General features: G+C 37.7%; 1 protein-coding gene across 1 annotated transcript; it reads right to left on the bottom strand.

The window, feature by feature from the left end:
• Positions 1-5,569: 5,569 nt before the first annotated feature.
• LOC150041176 (uncharacterized) lies at positions 5,570-16,037 on the bottom strand. The gene is made up of 10 exons (XM_090327144.1): positions 16,012-16,037; positions 15,564-15,666; positions 14,693-14,849; positions 14,100-14,166; positions 13,905-13,939; positions 12,397-12,514; positions 11,513-11,612; positions 9,594-9,692; positions 7,226-7,330; positions 5,570-5,759 (listed from the first exon to the last, which is right to left on the bottom strand). The coding sequence occupies exons 1-9, from the start codon at positions 16,035-16,037 to the stop codon at positions 7,247-7,249; spliced, it is 789 nt and encodes a 262-aa protein (XP_090183270.1). The 3' UTR covers positions 5,570-5,759; positions 7,226-7,246.
• Between the last annotated feature and the right edge of the window lie 2,277 nt (positions 16,038-18,314).

The following is an 18,314-nucleotide window of genomic DNA, read 5'->3' as shown; positions in this document are numbered from 1 at the left end:
CAACAGTTTATGAAATTTAACAGTAAGGAGCACACAAAATGCCAACTCCTTTGGGACACAGCAAAGGCAGTACTCAGAGGAAAATTTATAGCGCTGAGTGCCTACAACAACAAGTTGGAAAAATTGCAACCCAACAAGTTAATGTCTCAACTTAAGCTCCTGGAAAAAGAGCAACAAACCAACCCTAATCCCAGTAGAAGGAAGCAAATTACTAAAATCAAAGCAGAATTAAATGATTTGGAATCCGAGAAAACTATAGAAAGAATCAACAAAACAAGGAGTTGGTTCTTTGAAAGAATTAACAAAATTGACAAGCCCTTAGCAAATCTTCCCCAAAAAAGAACAGAGCATATCGAAATAAACAAAATCACAGATGAAAATGGTAATATCACGACAGAAATTACCAAGATCCAGAATATCATGAGGGAATACTTCTCAAACCTTTATGCCAACAAATTTGAGAATCTAGATGAAATGGATGAATTCCTAGCCAACATTAACATATCCACACTGAACCAAGAAGAACTAAGCCAACTCAACAGGCCTATTTCAAGCTCTGAAATAGAAATGGCAATTAGAGAACTTCCACCTAAAAAAAGCCCAGGGCCAGATGGATTCACAGCTGAATTCTATAAGGTCTTCAAAGCAGAGCTCACACCAATACTCCTCAAGCTCTTCAACGAAATTGAAAATGAAGGTTCCTTACCAAACTCATTCTATGAAGCCAGTATAACCCTCATCCCCAAACCAGACAGAGATTCATCAAAGAAAGAGAACTATAGACCTATTTCTTTGATGAACATCGATGGAAAACTTCTCAACAAAATACTGGCCAACCGTCTACAACAACTCATCAAAAAAAATTATACACTATGATCAAACTGGATTCATCACAGGGAGGCAAAGCTGGTTCAACATACGCAAATCAATTAATATAATTCAACACATCAATAGGAGCAAGCACAAAAATCACATGATTGTCTCAATAGAAGCGGAAAAGGCATTTGACAAGATCCAACACCCCTTTATGTTAAAAGCTCTAGAGAAACTAGGAATCCATGGAACATTCCTCAATGTAATAAAGGCTGTGTATGAGAAACCCACTGCTAGTATTACACTTAATGGTGAAAAGCTAAAGCCATTCCCTCTAAAATCAGGAACGAAACAAGGATGCCCACTCTCTCCACTACTCTGTAACATAGTACTAGAATTCCTAGCCAGTGCAATAAGGGAAAAAGCAAGCATAAAGGGGATCCAAGTAGGGAAAGAGGAAATAAAACTATCCCTCTTTGCAGATGACATGATTCTGTATTTAAAGAATCCTATAGACTCTATTCTCAAGCTCCTTGAGCTGATTCAAAACTTTGGAAGTGTAGCAGGCTATAAAATCAACCCTCAAACATCAACTGCCTTCCTTTACGCCAACAGTGAGAGGAACGAGGCAATAATCAGGAAAGAAACACTTTCACCATAGCCTCAAAGAAAATAAAGTACCTAGAAATTAGCTTAACTAAGAATATAAAGGATCGTTTTGATGAAAACTTTAAAACATTAAAAAAGGAAATTAAAGCAGAACTAAGGAAATGGAAAAACCTCCCATGCTCCTGGATTAGAAGAATCAACATTGTGAAAATGACAATCTTGCCAAGTCTATCTACAAATTCAACGCAATACCCATCAATATCCCAATGTCATTCTTTAAAGAAATAGAAGAGGCAATTCAGAATTTCATATGGAATAATAAAAGACCCTGTATAGCAAAAACACTTCTTAGCAGAAAGAACAGCACTGGAGGAATTTCAATTCCAAACTTTAGACTCTATTACAGAGTTATAATTCTCAAAACAGCTTGGTACTGTCACAAGAACAGGCCTGAAGACCAATGGAATAGAACTGAGGACCCAGATACTAAACCACAGACCTATGGCCACCTAATCTTTGACAAGGGAGCCAAAAAAATAGAATGGAAGAAAGACAGCCTCTTCAACAAGTTGTGCTGGCAGAACTGGTTAAGCACCTGCAGAAAACTAAAGTTGGATCCTTCTTTGTCACCTTGCACTAGAATTAACTCCAAATGGATCAAAGACCTGGAGGTAAAAGCTGACACTCTGAAAACTTTACAGGGAGGAATAGGAGATACACTAGGCCTCCTTGGCACAGGTAGAAACTTTCCTAATAAGGACCAAGAATCACAACAAATCAGAGAAAGGCTGGATAGATGGAACTGCATTAAACTGAGGAGCTTTTGTATGGCAAAGGACATATCTAGTAAATTAATTAGGAAGCCTACAGAGTGGGAGAAGTTCTTCACCAACCAAACAACGGACAAAGGCCTCATATCTAAAATATATCAACAACTCAAAAAATTGAATCACTCCAAAACTAATCTCCAAAGCAACAACCTTCCCATTAAAAGATGGGCCAAAGAGTTAAAGAGAGTCTTCTCTGAAGAAGAAACAAAAATGGCCTATAGACACATGAAGAAATGCTCAACATCTCTGGTCATAAAAGAAATGCAAATCAAAACAACTCTAAGATTCCACCTCACTCCACTTAGAATGGCCAGGATCAGGAAAACGAATAATAACAGATGCTGGAGGGGATGTGGCCAGGAGGGATCACTACTACACTGTTGGTGGGAGTGCAAACTCGTTCAACCACTATGGAAAGCAGTGTGGCAGTGCCTCAAAAGGCTAAACATAGAACTCCCCTATGACCCAGCAATTCCACTACTTGGCATTTACCCAACCATCCAGAAACAAGGGCATACTAAATCCACTAGCACAACAATGTTCATTGCAGCACTATTCACCATAGCAAAGATATGGAACCAACATAGATGTCCCTCAGTTGATGAGTGGATCAACAAGTTGTGGTATTTGTACACAATGGAATTCTATGCTGCTGTCAGAAAGAATGACATCACTCCATTTTTAGGAAATGGAAAGACTTAGAAAAATTCATACTAAGTGAAGTAAGCCAGACTCAAAGGAACTTAGGCTCAATGGTTTCCCTCATTTGTCATAATCACTAGAAACCTTGGGCTCTACTAGCAGAGATCTGCAATAGAGCAAAATCTTGATACATAAGGCCATATAGTATGAAGCTAATTGAAAGGACCACAGTATATTGAAACAAAAGCCATATAACGAATGATTGTTGTCCTTAATTTACTATGTTGTCTCTCATCTCCTTTGCTGTCCCTTGGTTATCTCATATTGTTATAATATCTCACTTTGTTATCTGATATATTGAATTTATTTGTATTTGGTTATTTGAAATTTGATAGGGAAGGGGGGAAAACCAAGATGGGTGGGGGGTGTGGGCGGCAGGGTAATGGGTACCAAGACATGTGAACGGGTATCAATGTATGTGAATTAATGAACCTTCTATCTGGCAAATATCATGTAACCCTTTTATTAATTACAATAAAAAAAGGGAAAAAAAGAACAAAGCAGGTGTTTGGCCACACTTTTTATAGGTCATTGCTTCTATTTATGACCTATTCATGACTTGAGATGATAAGTTTAATAGAGCAGCTTGTTGTGGTGTATATGACACATCAGCATTTTATCTTGATTAAAAATGAAGGCATTTAGTGAACACTGATAGAAAAGGAATCCAGACAATTAGGCCATATCTTTGATAGATTGTTAAAACTGAAATCTCACAGATTATACTTCCCAAGATGCCTCCAGATGTCATTTTCCTGAATAGCTAGTATTCCAAGGCTAAGATAAAATTATTTAAGAATTGTGTATGTTTCTAGTGGAAATTTGTGCACCTGGCCAATCGTTTTCCCTAGATGTGGTAAGGAATAAGACTGTAAATAGGAAATTTGTCATATTAACCTGATAATCAGCAGGGCTGTCACATTAAAATTAATAGTATCTAAGACAGCATAATTAGAACCATTGTTAATCCAAGAAAGTAAACTGAGGGAACCACAGTAACAGCAGGTCAAAGAAAGAACTGATGCAACAGTAACACTCATTTGACAGTGTTAGAAATAAACATTGCAATTTGGAGGGGAAGGGAGGGGGAAAAGGGAGAGCTAAGTGAAAGAATGAAAGATATGGTAATATTGTTTTAAAACAAATGTAATCTTTACTTTTCTTGAGTAACTATAACCCATCTGCGAATCATTTTTTCAATAAAGATTATAAACCTTATAAAAAATAAATTCGGAGTCAGGAACATGGTCTAGTGGTAGGATGCTTGCCTATCATGCACCATGTCCTGAGATTGATACCTGGGTATCACATACACAGAAGCCCAATGTGGCTCAAGTTGTAGAGAACTAGCCTTGAGAATGCCCAAGGACAGTGCTCAAGCCCTGAGTTCAAGCCCCAGGGGGCATTTTTTTTAATTAATTAAAAAGTAAATAGATTGAAAAGGCCTGTTAATTAGGCCACAGACTATTCAAAACAGCTATGTAGTATTACCATGTCTTCTGTACAAAGTAATTGTCTAATTCTTTCTATAGGAAGAACTCCAAGGTTCCATTCAAAGGAACCATGCCCTTATTCACGAAAATAATTTTACTTAAACCAAAATGCTGCATTAAATCCCATCTTTTCTTTTATCATGGATTTATTAGTAAATAAATCTGTAAAAAAAATTTCCCCAAAGTGTTTTCAGATGGAATCAGTATGGTGCCATTCATAATAAGCAAGATAATAACATGGTACACCTAAACAAACCAAGAATTCCTCAAAAGCAAGGCAAGGACTGGGTGATGGTGGTTCCTGCCCGCAACCCGAACTACTCAGGAAATTGAGATCTGAGGTTCACAGTTCATAGCCTAGACAAGAAAGTTTGAGAGACAATTATCTTCAATTAGCTATTTTAAAATGCCAGAAGTGGAGCTGTGGCAAAATTATTAGAAAACTAGCCCTGAGCACAAAAGCTCAGGAAGAGCATCTACTATTTCAGTGCATGCCCAAGAAATTGGGGGGAGGGCAATGAGAATCCTCAGCCAATGATAGTCAATAGACAGAGATGAGCCACAGATTATTAGTATTATTTACTGTCTGAAAGGTACTTCAAATAATTGCCCCTATGAGGCTAAGTACACAGGAAAATAAAAAGGTGCAATAAAGGGCTATTGGTATGCATCCAAGAGTACTCTTCCAAAGTTGGATAAGGTGGAGTGATTTCTTTCAAACCCTTTCCCTTTTACCAAAATCTATCCAACAGTGGAAGCCCTTAGTCTGTAGTGCTCAGGGTCAAAGAGAAGTGCCCTAGAGTTGTATTTCGATTCAACATCTGCTCTATGTGCCCTATTCTCCCCCTTTTCTTGCATGCCAACACCTCTGCTGAAATTTGCCCAGAGATTGACCAATTGGGGTCTTCCTGTACTCCCTGTGGCTTCATTCTCAAAGAGATAAAGTGATAAATCTCCCTGACTTACTTACTTGGTAACAGAAATTTGGGCCTCTCATCAATATACCAAATGACAAGTGATGAAACCAGCCTTGTGAAGAAAAGCAAATAAAATTTTATTAATTTTTAAGCGAACACTGTTAACATGTAAAAACAACAATTCTATTCCATGGTATGGGGCTAAGGGACTTTATAGAACAGTTAAGAAGAAGAAGTTTCTGTATATACATGCAAAGGCATTGACTTTGGTGAAGAACATGGCCTGGAACCAGCTTATTTTTGATATACTATCATTTCTCAAGTTGTATTCCTTCATGTCTCAAATACTCTTTAACTCTTGTAGTTTGTAAGATAAGGAGAGCACTTTGGTGAACCTGCATGGAAATGTAAAGTCATTCTTCAGTGTTTTGATATGAAAAAATGTGTGGTAAGGGAAATACACCTAAAATAAAGAAAAAACTGAAAGCATGCTGCTCATTAAGGCACTTATTTATTTGACCAAAAATATTATTGTGAGTATAATTAGGTGTTTCCAATATATGATTTGTCACAAATTCTTCCCTCCTTATTTACCCTACTTGCTAAAGTAGATGGGTTTTAAGATCTGTGTCTTCCCTGAACAAGAGGAAGTAGGTGAATCCATTCATTCCATGGGTACTCGGGTCAAAATCATTACTAAGTTCTTCTTTGGGGAAGTACCTATGGAACTCTGTGAGTCGACTTGCTTTACATTGTTCAGGTCTCATTTCATGTATGCAGGTGGAACCTATAGCTTATGCTTGCCAGAGAAGTTTGTGGTGACCCACTGCCACTAAGCATTCAGCCAGTTGTGGTGGCTTGAAGGTAAATGGTTGGAGCATTAACATCAGGGGAATGGGACAATTCTGTCAATAAGAAATATATCTCCCTCCAAGGCCCTTTTCTAGTAAATCTCTTCATAGAACTAATCACAGCAGACACTTTTTAAGTCTATACAATATGGCTCCTTTAACTGTTAATTTCTCTTGAATGTTTCCGGTAACTTTGTAATTCTATACACAGGGGTATACATTGTATAAATTACATCTTACATGCTTTCCTGAAAAAGAAATAACCTAAACTATGGTGTGCTCTCTGACTTTGCAGAGTGAAGCTGATACACTGAGACCACAGTGAAACTTTCATCAACTTAGGTGGGAACCGGTCATTTACTCAGAGGTTAGTAGCTACTCAGGAGGCTGTGGACTATGGCTCCAAGCCAGCCCAGGCAGGAAAGTGAATAAGACTGCTATCATAAATTAACTACTAAAAAAAAACTGAAGGTGGATCAGTGGCTCAAATTGTGCAGCACTGGCTTTGACCACAAAAGCAGAGACAGAACCTATGCCCTAAGTTCAAGCTCCAGAACACACAACACACACACACACACACACACACACACACACACACACACGCACTATATCATCTTTGGTAATAAGAATTTGTTGATAGTGCTAATGAGAAAAAAATCATCATTACTAATAACAGCTTGGAATCTCCCTAATACAGTTTTGGTATTAGAATTGCACTGGTTACATCACTCTTTGGGTTTCATTTGAGATTTAATGAAAATGGGATCTTGAGATAAGCAATGAGTAACAAAGATACAATGACCAGAACTGCAATCTTGGAGCTACATTAGAACTATGTATTGGATCTAATATAAGGACAGTAGCCTTTCATTGAAGTTGGCTTTGTTTCTTCAAATGTCTTTCTTACTATAGAGGAGATGTTAAATGTACATTTAATACATAGAGAAATATATATTTCAGAAAGAACACTAAAAATTGTTAGTTTTCAATTTCAAAATTTTGTTACTTACGTTTTCCATCAGAATTTTTGCCTACAGGGATGCTATATTTTCCTTAAATGAAACGTGTTCATGAGAAATTTCAGCTTCATGAGTAGACTCTAGGTCAAGAAGAGTCTGGAACCAAAAACCCATGTTCCATTATAAATCTCCAGTTTTCATTTCCAACAAGCAATATTTCAAAAGAGGTAGGTATGAACACCACAATATGTTCATTTGTGGAGATAGGATCTGGCTAACTTTTCCTGAGTATTCTCCAAATATGAACATGATTATCTCTCAAGTAGTTGGTGTCATATGCATGATCCCCTAGGACAGTAACAATTTACTACATATTATATAAAATATATGACTAATGTGATACAGAGGAATTGCAAAATGAATATATGATCTCTTCCATATTCAGATAAACATTAGTGAATATATTAATAGAAGAAACACAAAAATTCATGAAGATTAAGGTCTAGTAATTAGAAAGAATATAATTTCAATAAGTAAAATCAATTAGCTATAAGTGTTCTGGGGTGAGAGCATCAGGAAAGTATGGAACACAGAAGAGTAATGTCAGAGAAAGCATTTGACCTGGAAGAGTTGGAGGAAAGAAAGCTGCAGCAAACAGAATTTGGAAAGGGGTGACACTACAAGTGGGTATCTACACATGTGAAAAAATAGAAAAGGAATTCCTGGTCCTTTGGAAGAGGGAAGGACTATGACCAGGATCATCACATTGAATGACATTGAAGGATGTACTGAAGAAGAGTAAACTCAAGTATAAGGAATGGGGTGGTCCTAAGCTAGTGCAGGACCAGTGATGGGTATGACAGCAGTTGAACTAGCATCACAGTGGTTAAGAATCACAGAACATCATGTTAACTTAGTGGGAAAGATACTGTAACACATCAATCTAAGTAATGGTAATGTTGATACTTTAATTAATAACATTTAACACTAGCATTTAGCATTCCTCTCCCAAACCTGTATGTTGACTAATAATAAGTTTTCATGGAAACTTTCAACAAAACATCTGTTATGCAAAAGTAGTTGAAGTTAAGTGCTTCCCAAATACAAGTTTGTGTATAACAAATATTCTATAAAACAGAAATCCCATTTGTAAATTAGATTCCTTTAACCATCTCAATTAATTGGTAGCATGAAGTGATTTTTTTGTTGGTTGGTTTTATTTTTTTGTTGTTGCTATGATGCCCATCCTGGGGCTTTAATTCAGTCCCAGGCACACTGCCCTTGAGATTTTATGCACAAGGATAACACACTACCACTTGATATATGGGTCCATATCAGAATTTTTGGTAACTAAATGGAAATAAGAATCTCAAAGTCTTTCCTTGCTGAATTGGCTTTGTACCTAAATACTCAACTCTCAGCCTCTTGAGTAGCTAGAATTACAGACATGAACCACCAGTACCCAGCAGAAGAATGAGGTTTTAATATGAATGTGAAAAAGTAAATGCATTTGAAATAAAGAGGAAGCAGAAGCCTTACAGAAATAGGAGGAAAATAAATTTAGAGAGAAAGAAAAAAACAGTGAAATTAATTCCTAAGTAAGTGCATAGCAGCAACCCCCAGAGGTCAATATGTCTCAAGTTTTTATAATAATCACAGCTAAATATAGATAATTCTCCATTCACAAAATGTTAGTCTTCTGCTCACTTTTTCATTCTGCTATATATCTATGGCCTATTTTTATCATAGTACATATAAAACCATTTGTTGAATACTCAATAATACAAAAATATAAATGTAGCCAAGCACAGGTGGACTGTGCCTGTAATCCTAGCTACTTAAGAGGCTGAGATCTGAGTGCTGCAGTTTGAAGCTAGCTCAAGCAGGAAAGTCTGGGAAACTCTTTACCTTCAATTAATCAGCAATTGACAGAAGTGGAGCTGTGGCTCAAATGGAAGAGTCTTATACTCAGCAACAAAATCTTATGGACAATATTTGGGCCTTGAGTTCAAGCCCCAGGGCTGGCACTTACACAAAATCTGCCATGAACTGTTTGAAAAGTAAATGGATTTCAGGATTCCTGCTCTCATATAGGAATATGCAAATATAATATGGATTATGAAACAAAGGACCATGAACGAACCCTAATCAGTTTTCTGCAGAATAGCTACACTTCTGGGAACTATGGTTAATTTACCAAACCCTGTTTTTTTTAATACTAGTACCATTATGAATGAATCCTACAATTGAAAATGAATTTAACAGCATGTCAAACTTGAACACTGTTATGAATATGTTGAAAAATTTTAGACATATAAGCACAATGTTCTTAACACAATTTTAGAAAGATAAGGATTTTCTTCTTCTACATTTACAGTAAGCTTTGTAAGAAAATACTGTATGAGCTAATAAAACAGACCGCGAAATGATTCTGGAAAAAAATTCCCATGGATGCTATTTTCTTGTTGTAAGCAGTTACATATTTTTGGAAAGTTCTTTGCTGTTCTTGAAACTGAGTCTGCAAGGATAACGAAAATGAGATGTAATAATTTGGGACAAGTTAACTGACCAAAATTAATTTCACATTATATTCAAATGTAACAATTTGTGATTAATATAAGATTAACCCACTTTTAAGAAATGGCATGATAAAGTTAATATAACTTGTGCTTTCCAGTATCATGTAAAACCACATAATAATCCAGTCTCTGATTCATTTCACTAAAAAGTATCTTTTCTAGTTTTTTATCCAAACTTCTGTACAAATAGGTTTCCATTTGACATGCCAATTCAAATATAAACTACATTTCAATTAAACTTACCCCTCTTATATTCTCAATCTCATCCCACACATTTCCTCATTTTCAAGGTCACCTTTATCTAATATGAATTGAGTGCAATTAGCTGTTTTTACTCATAACTTGATGACATAAAAATGCACACATGTAGTGCTTGCAATGTTAGGCTTTCTGTTCCTCTTCAATGACTTTGAAAAAGCCAGTCACTTAGACTCCTCGCCACTTAGTCTCTTAAATAGGAACCTACTACACTTCATCATGACTAATAACTTCTCAGTATATACAAAATTTAGATTAGCAAACCATTGTATAAGAACTGTATGCCAAGGCCGGGAGTTTGGCCTAGTGGTTAAAGTGTTTGCCTAGCATGCATGAAGACTCGTGTTCGATTCCTCGGTACCACATACATAGAAAAAAGCCGGAAGTGGTGCTGAGGATCAAGTGGTAGAGCTCTAGCCTTGAGAAAGTCCAAGGACAGTGCTCAGGCCCTGAGCTCAAGCCCAGGACTGGCAAAAAAAAGAACTGTATGCCAGACACTATTCTGAAGCCAGTTAATGAAATTTATTGAATAGTAACTCATTTGATGTAAAAAATTAATGAATTAGGAAATTTTAACATGTCTTCTTTCAAGGAAAAGGAAACAGAGTCATATAGATAACTTGCCTATGGTTTCCCAGATAGCAAAGTTCAATGAACAGTGAACAGTGGAGTTCCAGATTTAAGATTCATGGCATTGTGCAGACTATTTATTAATTTTTCTCAACATGTAGGAACTAGTTTCCCGTGGTGATAGTCCATTTTCTCCAATGCTGCTGCTCAGTAGTCTCTAGGGTTGTAGCATACCTTGAGTGGAGCTCTTTCAATTCTAAACATCTCACCTACTCAATCTCACACTGTTAATACCAGCATCAAATAGACGGTATTTAATCTCACCATCATACTCATTTGCACATTCATACAGACGTACATGCATTCTACCTTCTCCCTCTGTGAACATACTTGTGTACATGTATAAAATGCATCCTCTAAAGATTTTGTATGTATAATAGAAGTGGTAGAGAGCCTGATGAGTAAGCAGGAGTTCCTGAATTTAAATCCGAGATTGTAATGAAAGGAAACCTCTTCACCAGAATTTGAAGTCTAAATTTTCACATATTTTGCCACATCCATGTTAAATACTCTGTTTAAATTCATCATCTTTATGACGTAACCCTAGATTTCATAGTAATAATATTTTGCCATTATACTCTGCTAGTTCTACTGACCTACATTAAGGAAATTATATTCTATGCTTTCACTTCTGCTCATAAGGCATCATTTTTTTGTCTTTACCCTTTCTACTAATAATGGATGACCCTGGCATCTCACTAAACAAACTAAAACAATATCAAGAATATATCCATTACCCCATTACCTCATCTTCTATCTGCCACTGTTCATCTAAGGCCCTGTTTCCTATTTCTCTCCCACATATCTGTATGAACTACTGTTACAAAGGACTAATAGATTAGTGAAACAGAAAGTTAATCTGGATACTAACAGCTAGTTTTTCTGCTTCTCTCTTGATTTGGTCCATGTCTGTTGTTGTGGTCACCATAAAATTTGCAAACTCACGAGCATGCTTCTGATAAACCTTCTTCCTGTAAACAATAAATGTGGTGATAATCCATAACAGTATGAAGAATTGAAATTTTGTCCAAAACACATTTGAAATGTCATGTCGTGATTTGTATTACCAATAGGGGAGGGGAAGAAGTAACTCAAATACTATGAAGGAAAGTAATAGAATGAAACATTTGACAGTGTTACTCAAAGATAATTTGTTCCTAACAAGCTGAGAATAAAGTTGTCTCATATTCCTTCAATCTAGAAAATATACAAATTTTCCCTGTGTCACTGAATATCGTTAACTGAAGATATTTTTTGAAATTTTAGTACACAGAAGGCTTTGACTGAATGAGGGTAGCTTTCTAAGCACTAAACAATTCAAGAAAACTTGAATGAACAAAGATCATCTTTATCAACATCAAGGATATGTAGCTCCGTTCATTTATGGCTTAAGGATACAATATGAAGAGAATTATTTTCTGTGGAAAAATTAAACTGGAGCTGGTGCGTTGGTACATAACTGTCATCTCAGTTATGATGGAGGCAGAGATTAAAGGCTCTTATTTCATGGCCAGCTAGGCTAAAAGCTAGGGATATATGATTTTAAAAACATAGGGCTGATTCACACTACAAAAATAAAGACATAAAAGTTCTAGGGGTTTTGCTCAAATATATTAACCATTACATAGGAGGTAACACAAAGTCTTGAATCTAAACGCAAAAATATACTCTAGCCTATATATAGTAAGAAAGTAGTGTATAACCATGGTTAGCTCCATTACAAAGGATGGATCTCCAAAACCTTCACAACTTCACCTGCGATCATGCTGCAATTTCAAAATGTAGTCCATTTTTTTCTGAATATTTTTGAAAGACTCATTGACTTTCAGTTTTGCATTATTTTTCCTGGTATGAAGCAGCTTCATAATATCCTCTGCATAGAAAATATATTCCTTTTAGTATTTATTGTCAAAATAACAAAAGGAACATTAATCCAGCTCTATTGGAAAAAAGCAAACAAATAGGCATCATTAAAAAAATTAAATTATTTTTCTTAAGCTCAGCAAAACTTAGAGCAGATAATTATTGCAATTTGAATCATTTCATGTATAACATATGAAACATAGCTAATGAAAAATGTTTTATCAACCAAAAATTGGAAAGAAGGCTTCAGAAAAGTATTTAATTCTTTAGAAAATAGTATTGACAAAGGCCAATTTGAAAAAAATTCTTGATAAATTTAGTGGGATTGTGGATGGGAATATGTTAAGTAATTGCAAAATTATGTCACAAATTTCTCCAGGGGAACACAGGTATTTTTTTTCATAGTAAGATAAAAATTGTATTTCAAGGTAATGAGTGAGGTTTCACTACAAGAAAAATACAATTGTAATTTAAGAAAAGTTTTCTTGCAAGTGCCAAGTTTTCATGAGAAAAAATCTAAATTACCTCAGTCTCACTTCACAGTTTGACCTCTAAGCAGCATTAGTGCAACTCGTATCAGAAATATCTATTTAAAACCTAATTTGGTTTTGTTCCTTCAAGTCTTTCACTATGATTTTGTTTTTCCACTACATGTGTTTGTTACGCAATAAGGCCAATCAATTGCTATTTTGAAGAATTTAATATGCACTGGCCCCTAACCATGTAAAAGAAATGATACAAAAATGTAAATTAATTTTAATTAAAATGTAAGTATGTGGTATTGAAAAAAATGTCATTTTTAATTTAATGTGTTGTCAAACCTGGAGCAGATAGTATTATATCCAATTATTCTCCTAACATTCCACACTGTGGAAACTTAAGAAAGTATCACTCTTATCTCACTGTTGATTTAGGTCCTTCACATCAGCAATTACAATGGACCAGTCAGAAATCTAAGCTCTGGATAGTGAGAAATGCCTTGAATTTAAGCCCATGAGAGAATCAAGTAAGAAGAATGCAATACAGGCAAAAAATCAACACCATAAAGCCATGTGATGAATCCTTTCTTAACACCTTGCATGTAAGAACAAGCCATCAATAACTAGCCTAAAGGTCACTAGCAATCGTTTTATATTAGCTAACTTTATTTTAAAACAAGCTTATTGAGGGGCCAGGAGATTGTCCTAGTGTTAGAGTGCCTGCCTAGAATGCACGAAGACCTGGGTTCAATTCCTCGGTACCACATACATAGAAAAAAGCCGGAAGTGGTGCTGAGGCTCAAGTGGTAGAGCTCTATCTAGCCTTGAGAAATCCCAAGGACAGAGCTCAGTTCCTGAGCTCAAGTCCAGGACTAGCAAAAAAAAAAGCTTATTGAAATGTTAATGTCTCCTGATAATTACCTTGTAACTTCTGAAACACTTCCTCAAATTCAGTCCTGTGGAGAAATCACATTAGGTTTTTAATTTAATGGAGGGGAAAATACAATGCTTATTGTGGAAGAATTACTTTATGCCAAGTGATTTCCATAGAACACAGAGAGGTTGACTTTTCTGCAGTGTCTTGTCATCAGGCAAAAATCACTTTTAAAAAATTACCCTTCTGACTCTTCTGGTTCGGCTTGAGTATGAGTGTTCTCTCTGATTTGAATGGATGGCTTGTTTGCTGCATTAAATGGGAAAAAAGAATGTTACAGGAATGTTCCTATTATGATCATCTCCCAAGGAATGTCTTCATTATGGATGATCTGAGGGTCACTGACATCCAAAGTTGTCAGAACACACATATGAGTATGAAAGCATTCAGATGCTTTTCAGATGTAATTAGGCCAGAGCCTGGGAACAGTTTTCAGAAATATTTGTATACCACCTTTATGTAGGGGAAGTCAGCTTACCCATATCCTACTTAGGAGAGATGTATGTAAAAACTACATAAACCCAGATCTGCTTGGGAGTTTTATAGCTCTGCCCCACCCCAATCTGGCAAGATTTTAATGAAAAGCTCAAATCCCACAAACATCAGCATCCTGAGAAACAGTATTCAGTATTTTAAAAGGCTTGAAGTCTCAAGCAATGATCCTGAACCTGGACTTGAGGTGACCATTGTGTTCCACATGGCAGGATATGAGACAGGCCCTTGTCTGTGCAGGCATCCCCTCACAATGATTACATGTACACCTTGCATGTATTACCTGAGCGACTGCAGTTGGATGTCACCTCCTGCTGATTACCTTGGCTGGGGCTCACCTCCTGCTGGTCACATCTAGCCATCTGCCCAGCTAGTCTAGGGTACTTCCTTGTTCTGGGTTCCATGTCTGTGGTCTTCCTATGCTTAACATAAAAGGATGGCTGCAAGAGTTGCAAATTCTTACAAATTATGAAAAGATGGGCATGGGGAAAGCACAGATTCATTTGGAGGTCATTATTTTTGCCAGGGTTTGCCTAGGAAAAATCAGGGCTCTGTGCTTGCAGTGCCCTGCCTGTTCAGTTCCGCAGGAGGAGAAGCCAAGCCTTGCCCTCTGGTCCCAGAGTGACTCAACTCTCTTTTAATGGTAGGCATAGGGGAGAGGAGATGAAGCTAGGACCAACCACCACCCACAGTTCAGTTCCAGGTAGCAAAACTCTGCCAAGCTGAAGCAGATATGTTAGTATAATGTGGTTTCTCTCTGCGGAATGGCCAAAACTGAGGGGCTGAACATGCAACACCCTCAAATCCTACCTTCAATCCCACCCCAAAACACCCAGAACTGGCCACCTTCCACTTGGACCTTGACTTGGGTTTCTCTCAGACACCTCTGCCTGTCAGAGGTACAGGTGAGGAGATGTGTCACACCCCAGAGTAGGCCTGAGTAAGCCCAGAGTGGGCTAGAGTAGTCCCGAGTCTCTAGTATAGGCCGGAGTAGGCCCAAGTATCCCACTGTAGGCCAGCAGTAGGCCCAAATAGCCCTGTATAGGCCGGAGTAGTCCTGAGTAGCCCGGTGTAGACCAGAGTAGGCCCGAGTAGCCCAGAGTAGGCCACAGTCTCCTAGAGGAGGCTGGCGTTGCCATCCGGCGACCACTTACTAGTTCCCCACAGTTCTCCGGAGCTGGGTCCACCCTGCTTCTCTGGAGCCTGGTGCCTCCTGAGGAGCCGGATCTAAACTGCCACTGTAACTGCCACCGCACTCTGGTAAACCGTTAAACGGCGCAGACGACCAAAATCATTGGCTTCCATGGCAGCCAATTGCCAACCACCTCAGCGATCCCATGACAAGTCTCCACAGCCAATAGAATCTCTGGCCTTCAGGATACTGAACACCCAACTCCCACCCACCTCGGTGATCCTGCAATACTCACTGCTTAACGACAGTTGACAGAAACCTATAATCTTTGGGGCATTGCCCAATGGTCATTTCCAGTGGTCACAAATATGCTGCCCAAAACAGCTCAATTTGATGTCTGGCCAGTGCAAATGCCGCACTGATTGTCCTCACCAAGTACATGCAGAAAGTGGGCCATGTTTCACAATTACCTTTCAGGAGAAGAGGCTCCTCCCATCCTATTTTTGTGTGGGACTTGGGGCTTAAACTCACACTCTGGGTGTTGTCACTGACCTTTCCACTTGAGTCACAGCTCCACTGCCAGCTTTTCTCAGGTGCTTAACGGGAGAAAATATTGTGGACAGTCCTTCCTGACCAGGCTGTGAACCATGATCCTCATAGCTCAGCTTCCTAAGTAGCTAACATTATAGGCATGAGCCACCAATGCCTAGCCTAAAGGGCAGCTCCTCTAGCAGAAGCTGTCCAAGGGCACCAGGCATGGTACAAACACTAAAAAACTCATATCTTACTCAAGAATCAGATCTAGATAGCACCTACCATCTCTTTTCAGCTCCCTCCATACACCTTTCTCAGAGAAAAGATTGCTTTAATCTTCCTTAGGTTTCTAGGGCATCCAGGTGTAATAATAATACACCTGTCTATAGCCATTAACTGATCCCTGGGATCCTTCTTGGCCATAATATACATCTGTCATGTTCCACCTGCCATTTTACTGCATTGGCCTGAGCTGGACCTGGAGTTCCTAATAGACTGTGCACTACACCTTGTGCTTTCCTTCATCTAATCCACAATACATTCATTCACCATATTTCCTACCTGCTAGCCCTGTGCCAGTTAGGTTTTCATGCTGGATTCTTAAGAGTCATGATGAAATCAGTATTTATTCTTATTTATGACACAAGTGCACAAAGTGTATTTCGCATGTACACACTTGGAACTTAAATTTCATTTGTTAACTGAGAATTCTGTAATGTCATAATTATCCCATGAATATCTCATAAAGAGGTATATATTCATATTCATATTCACACACACACACACACATATATATATATATATACAGCGTATACATTCATCAGCAGATGGTGTAATAAGATCTACTAAATTTATATTTTCTAAGGGATGTGACAGTTTTGTGCAGCAGGGAGACAGGCATTGAGGTTTGTAATTTGGGCTTAGGCAGAGTCCCTTAGCTTGCACAACGAAGACTGCAGCCCTACAATTTGAATTACATGTCACTTCATTTTTGTTGTGATTGAGAGATAGTCTAATGGACTTTGCTGCGTCCCCCCGATCTGGTTTCAAATTACAATTCTCTGATCTGAGCTTCCTGAGGAGACAGGATTACAGCTACAGGCCCCCATCAAGTTTCACTTTATTGCCTTGTACTGTATTGCCCAATCACTAATATGACTCAGATTGTATTATTCCTTTTTATTGTCAGTCATGAGGTTTGAACTCTTGGCCTGGTTACTGTCTCTGAGCTCTTTAGCTCAGTGCTTTTTTTCATATATTTTTATTGTAATTAATAGAAGGGTTACATGATATTTGCCAGATAGAAGGTGCATTAATTCACATACATTGATACCCTTTCATATGTCTTGGTCCCCATTTCCCTTCCCGCCACCCAATCCCTCATCTTGTTTTCCCCCCTTCCCTATCCAAGTTCAAATAACCAAACACAAATATATCCGATATATCAGATAACAAAGTGAGATACTGAAACAATATGAGATAACCAAGAGACACCAAAGGAGATGAGAGATAACATAGTACATTAAGGACAACAATCATTCATTATAGGGCTTTTGTTTCTATATCCTAGAGGTTCTTTCATTTAGCTTCATGCTATATGACTTTGTGTATCAAGATTTTGCTCTATTGCAGATCTCTGCTAGTAGAGCCCAAGGTTTCTACTGATTATGACAAATGAGGGAAACCACTGAGCCTAAGTTCCTTTGAGTCTGGCTTACTTCACTTAATATGCTTTTTTCTAAGTCTTTCCATTTCCTAACAAATGGGGCGATGTCATTCTTTCTGACAGCAGCATAGAATTCCATTGTGTACAAATACCACATCTTGTTAATCCACTCATCAACTGAGGGACATCTAGGTTGGTTCCATATCTTTGCTATGGTAAATAGTGCTGCAATGAACATCACTGTGCTAGTGGATTTAGTATGTCCTTGTTTCTGGACAGTTGGGTAAATGCCAAGTAGTGGAATTGCTGGGTCATAGGAGAGTTCTATGTTTAGTGTTTTGAGGAACTGCCATACTACTTTCCATAGTGGTTGAACGACTTTGCACTCCCACCAACAGTGTAGTAGTGATCCCTCCTGGCCACATGCCCTTCAGCATCTGTTGTTATTAGTTTTCTTGATCCTGGCCATTCTAAGTGGAGTGAGGTGGAATCTTAGAGTTGTTTTGATTTGCATTTCTTTTATGACCAGAGATGTTGAGCATTTCTTCATGTGTCTATAGGCCATTTTTGTTT

Source organism: Megascapheus bottae, chromosome X (genome assembly GCF_031878675.1).
Source record: "Megascapheus bottae isolate mThoBot1 chromosome X, mThoBot2.hap1, whole genome shotgun sequence".
NCBI lineage: Eukaryota > Metazoa > Chordata > Mammalia > Rodentia > Geomyidae > Megascapheus > Megascapheus bottae.
The sequence above is the reverse complement of the archived record's forward strand: the minus strand, read 5'-3'. Positions and strand labels throughout refer to the sequence as shown.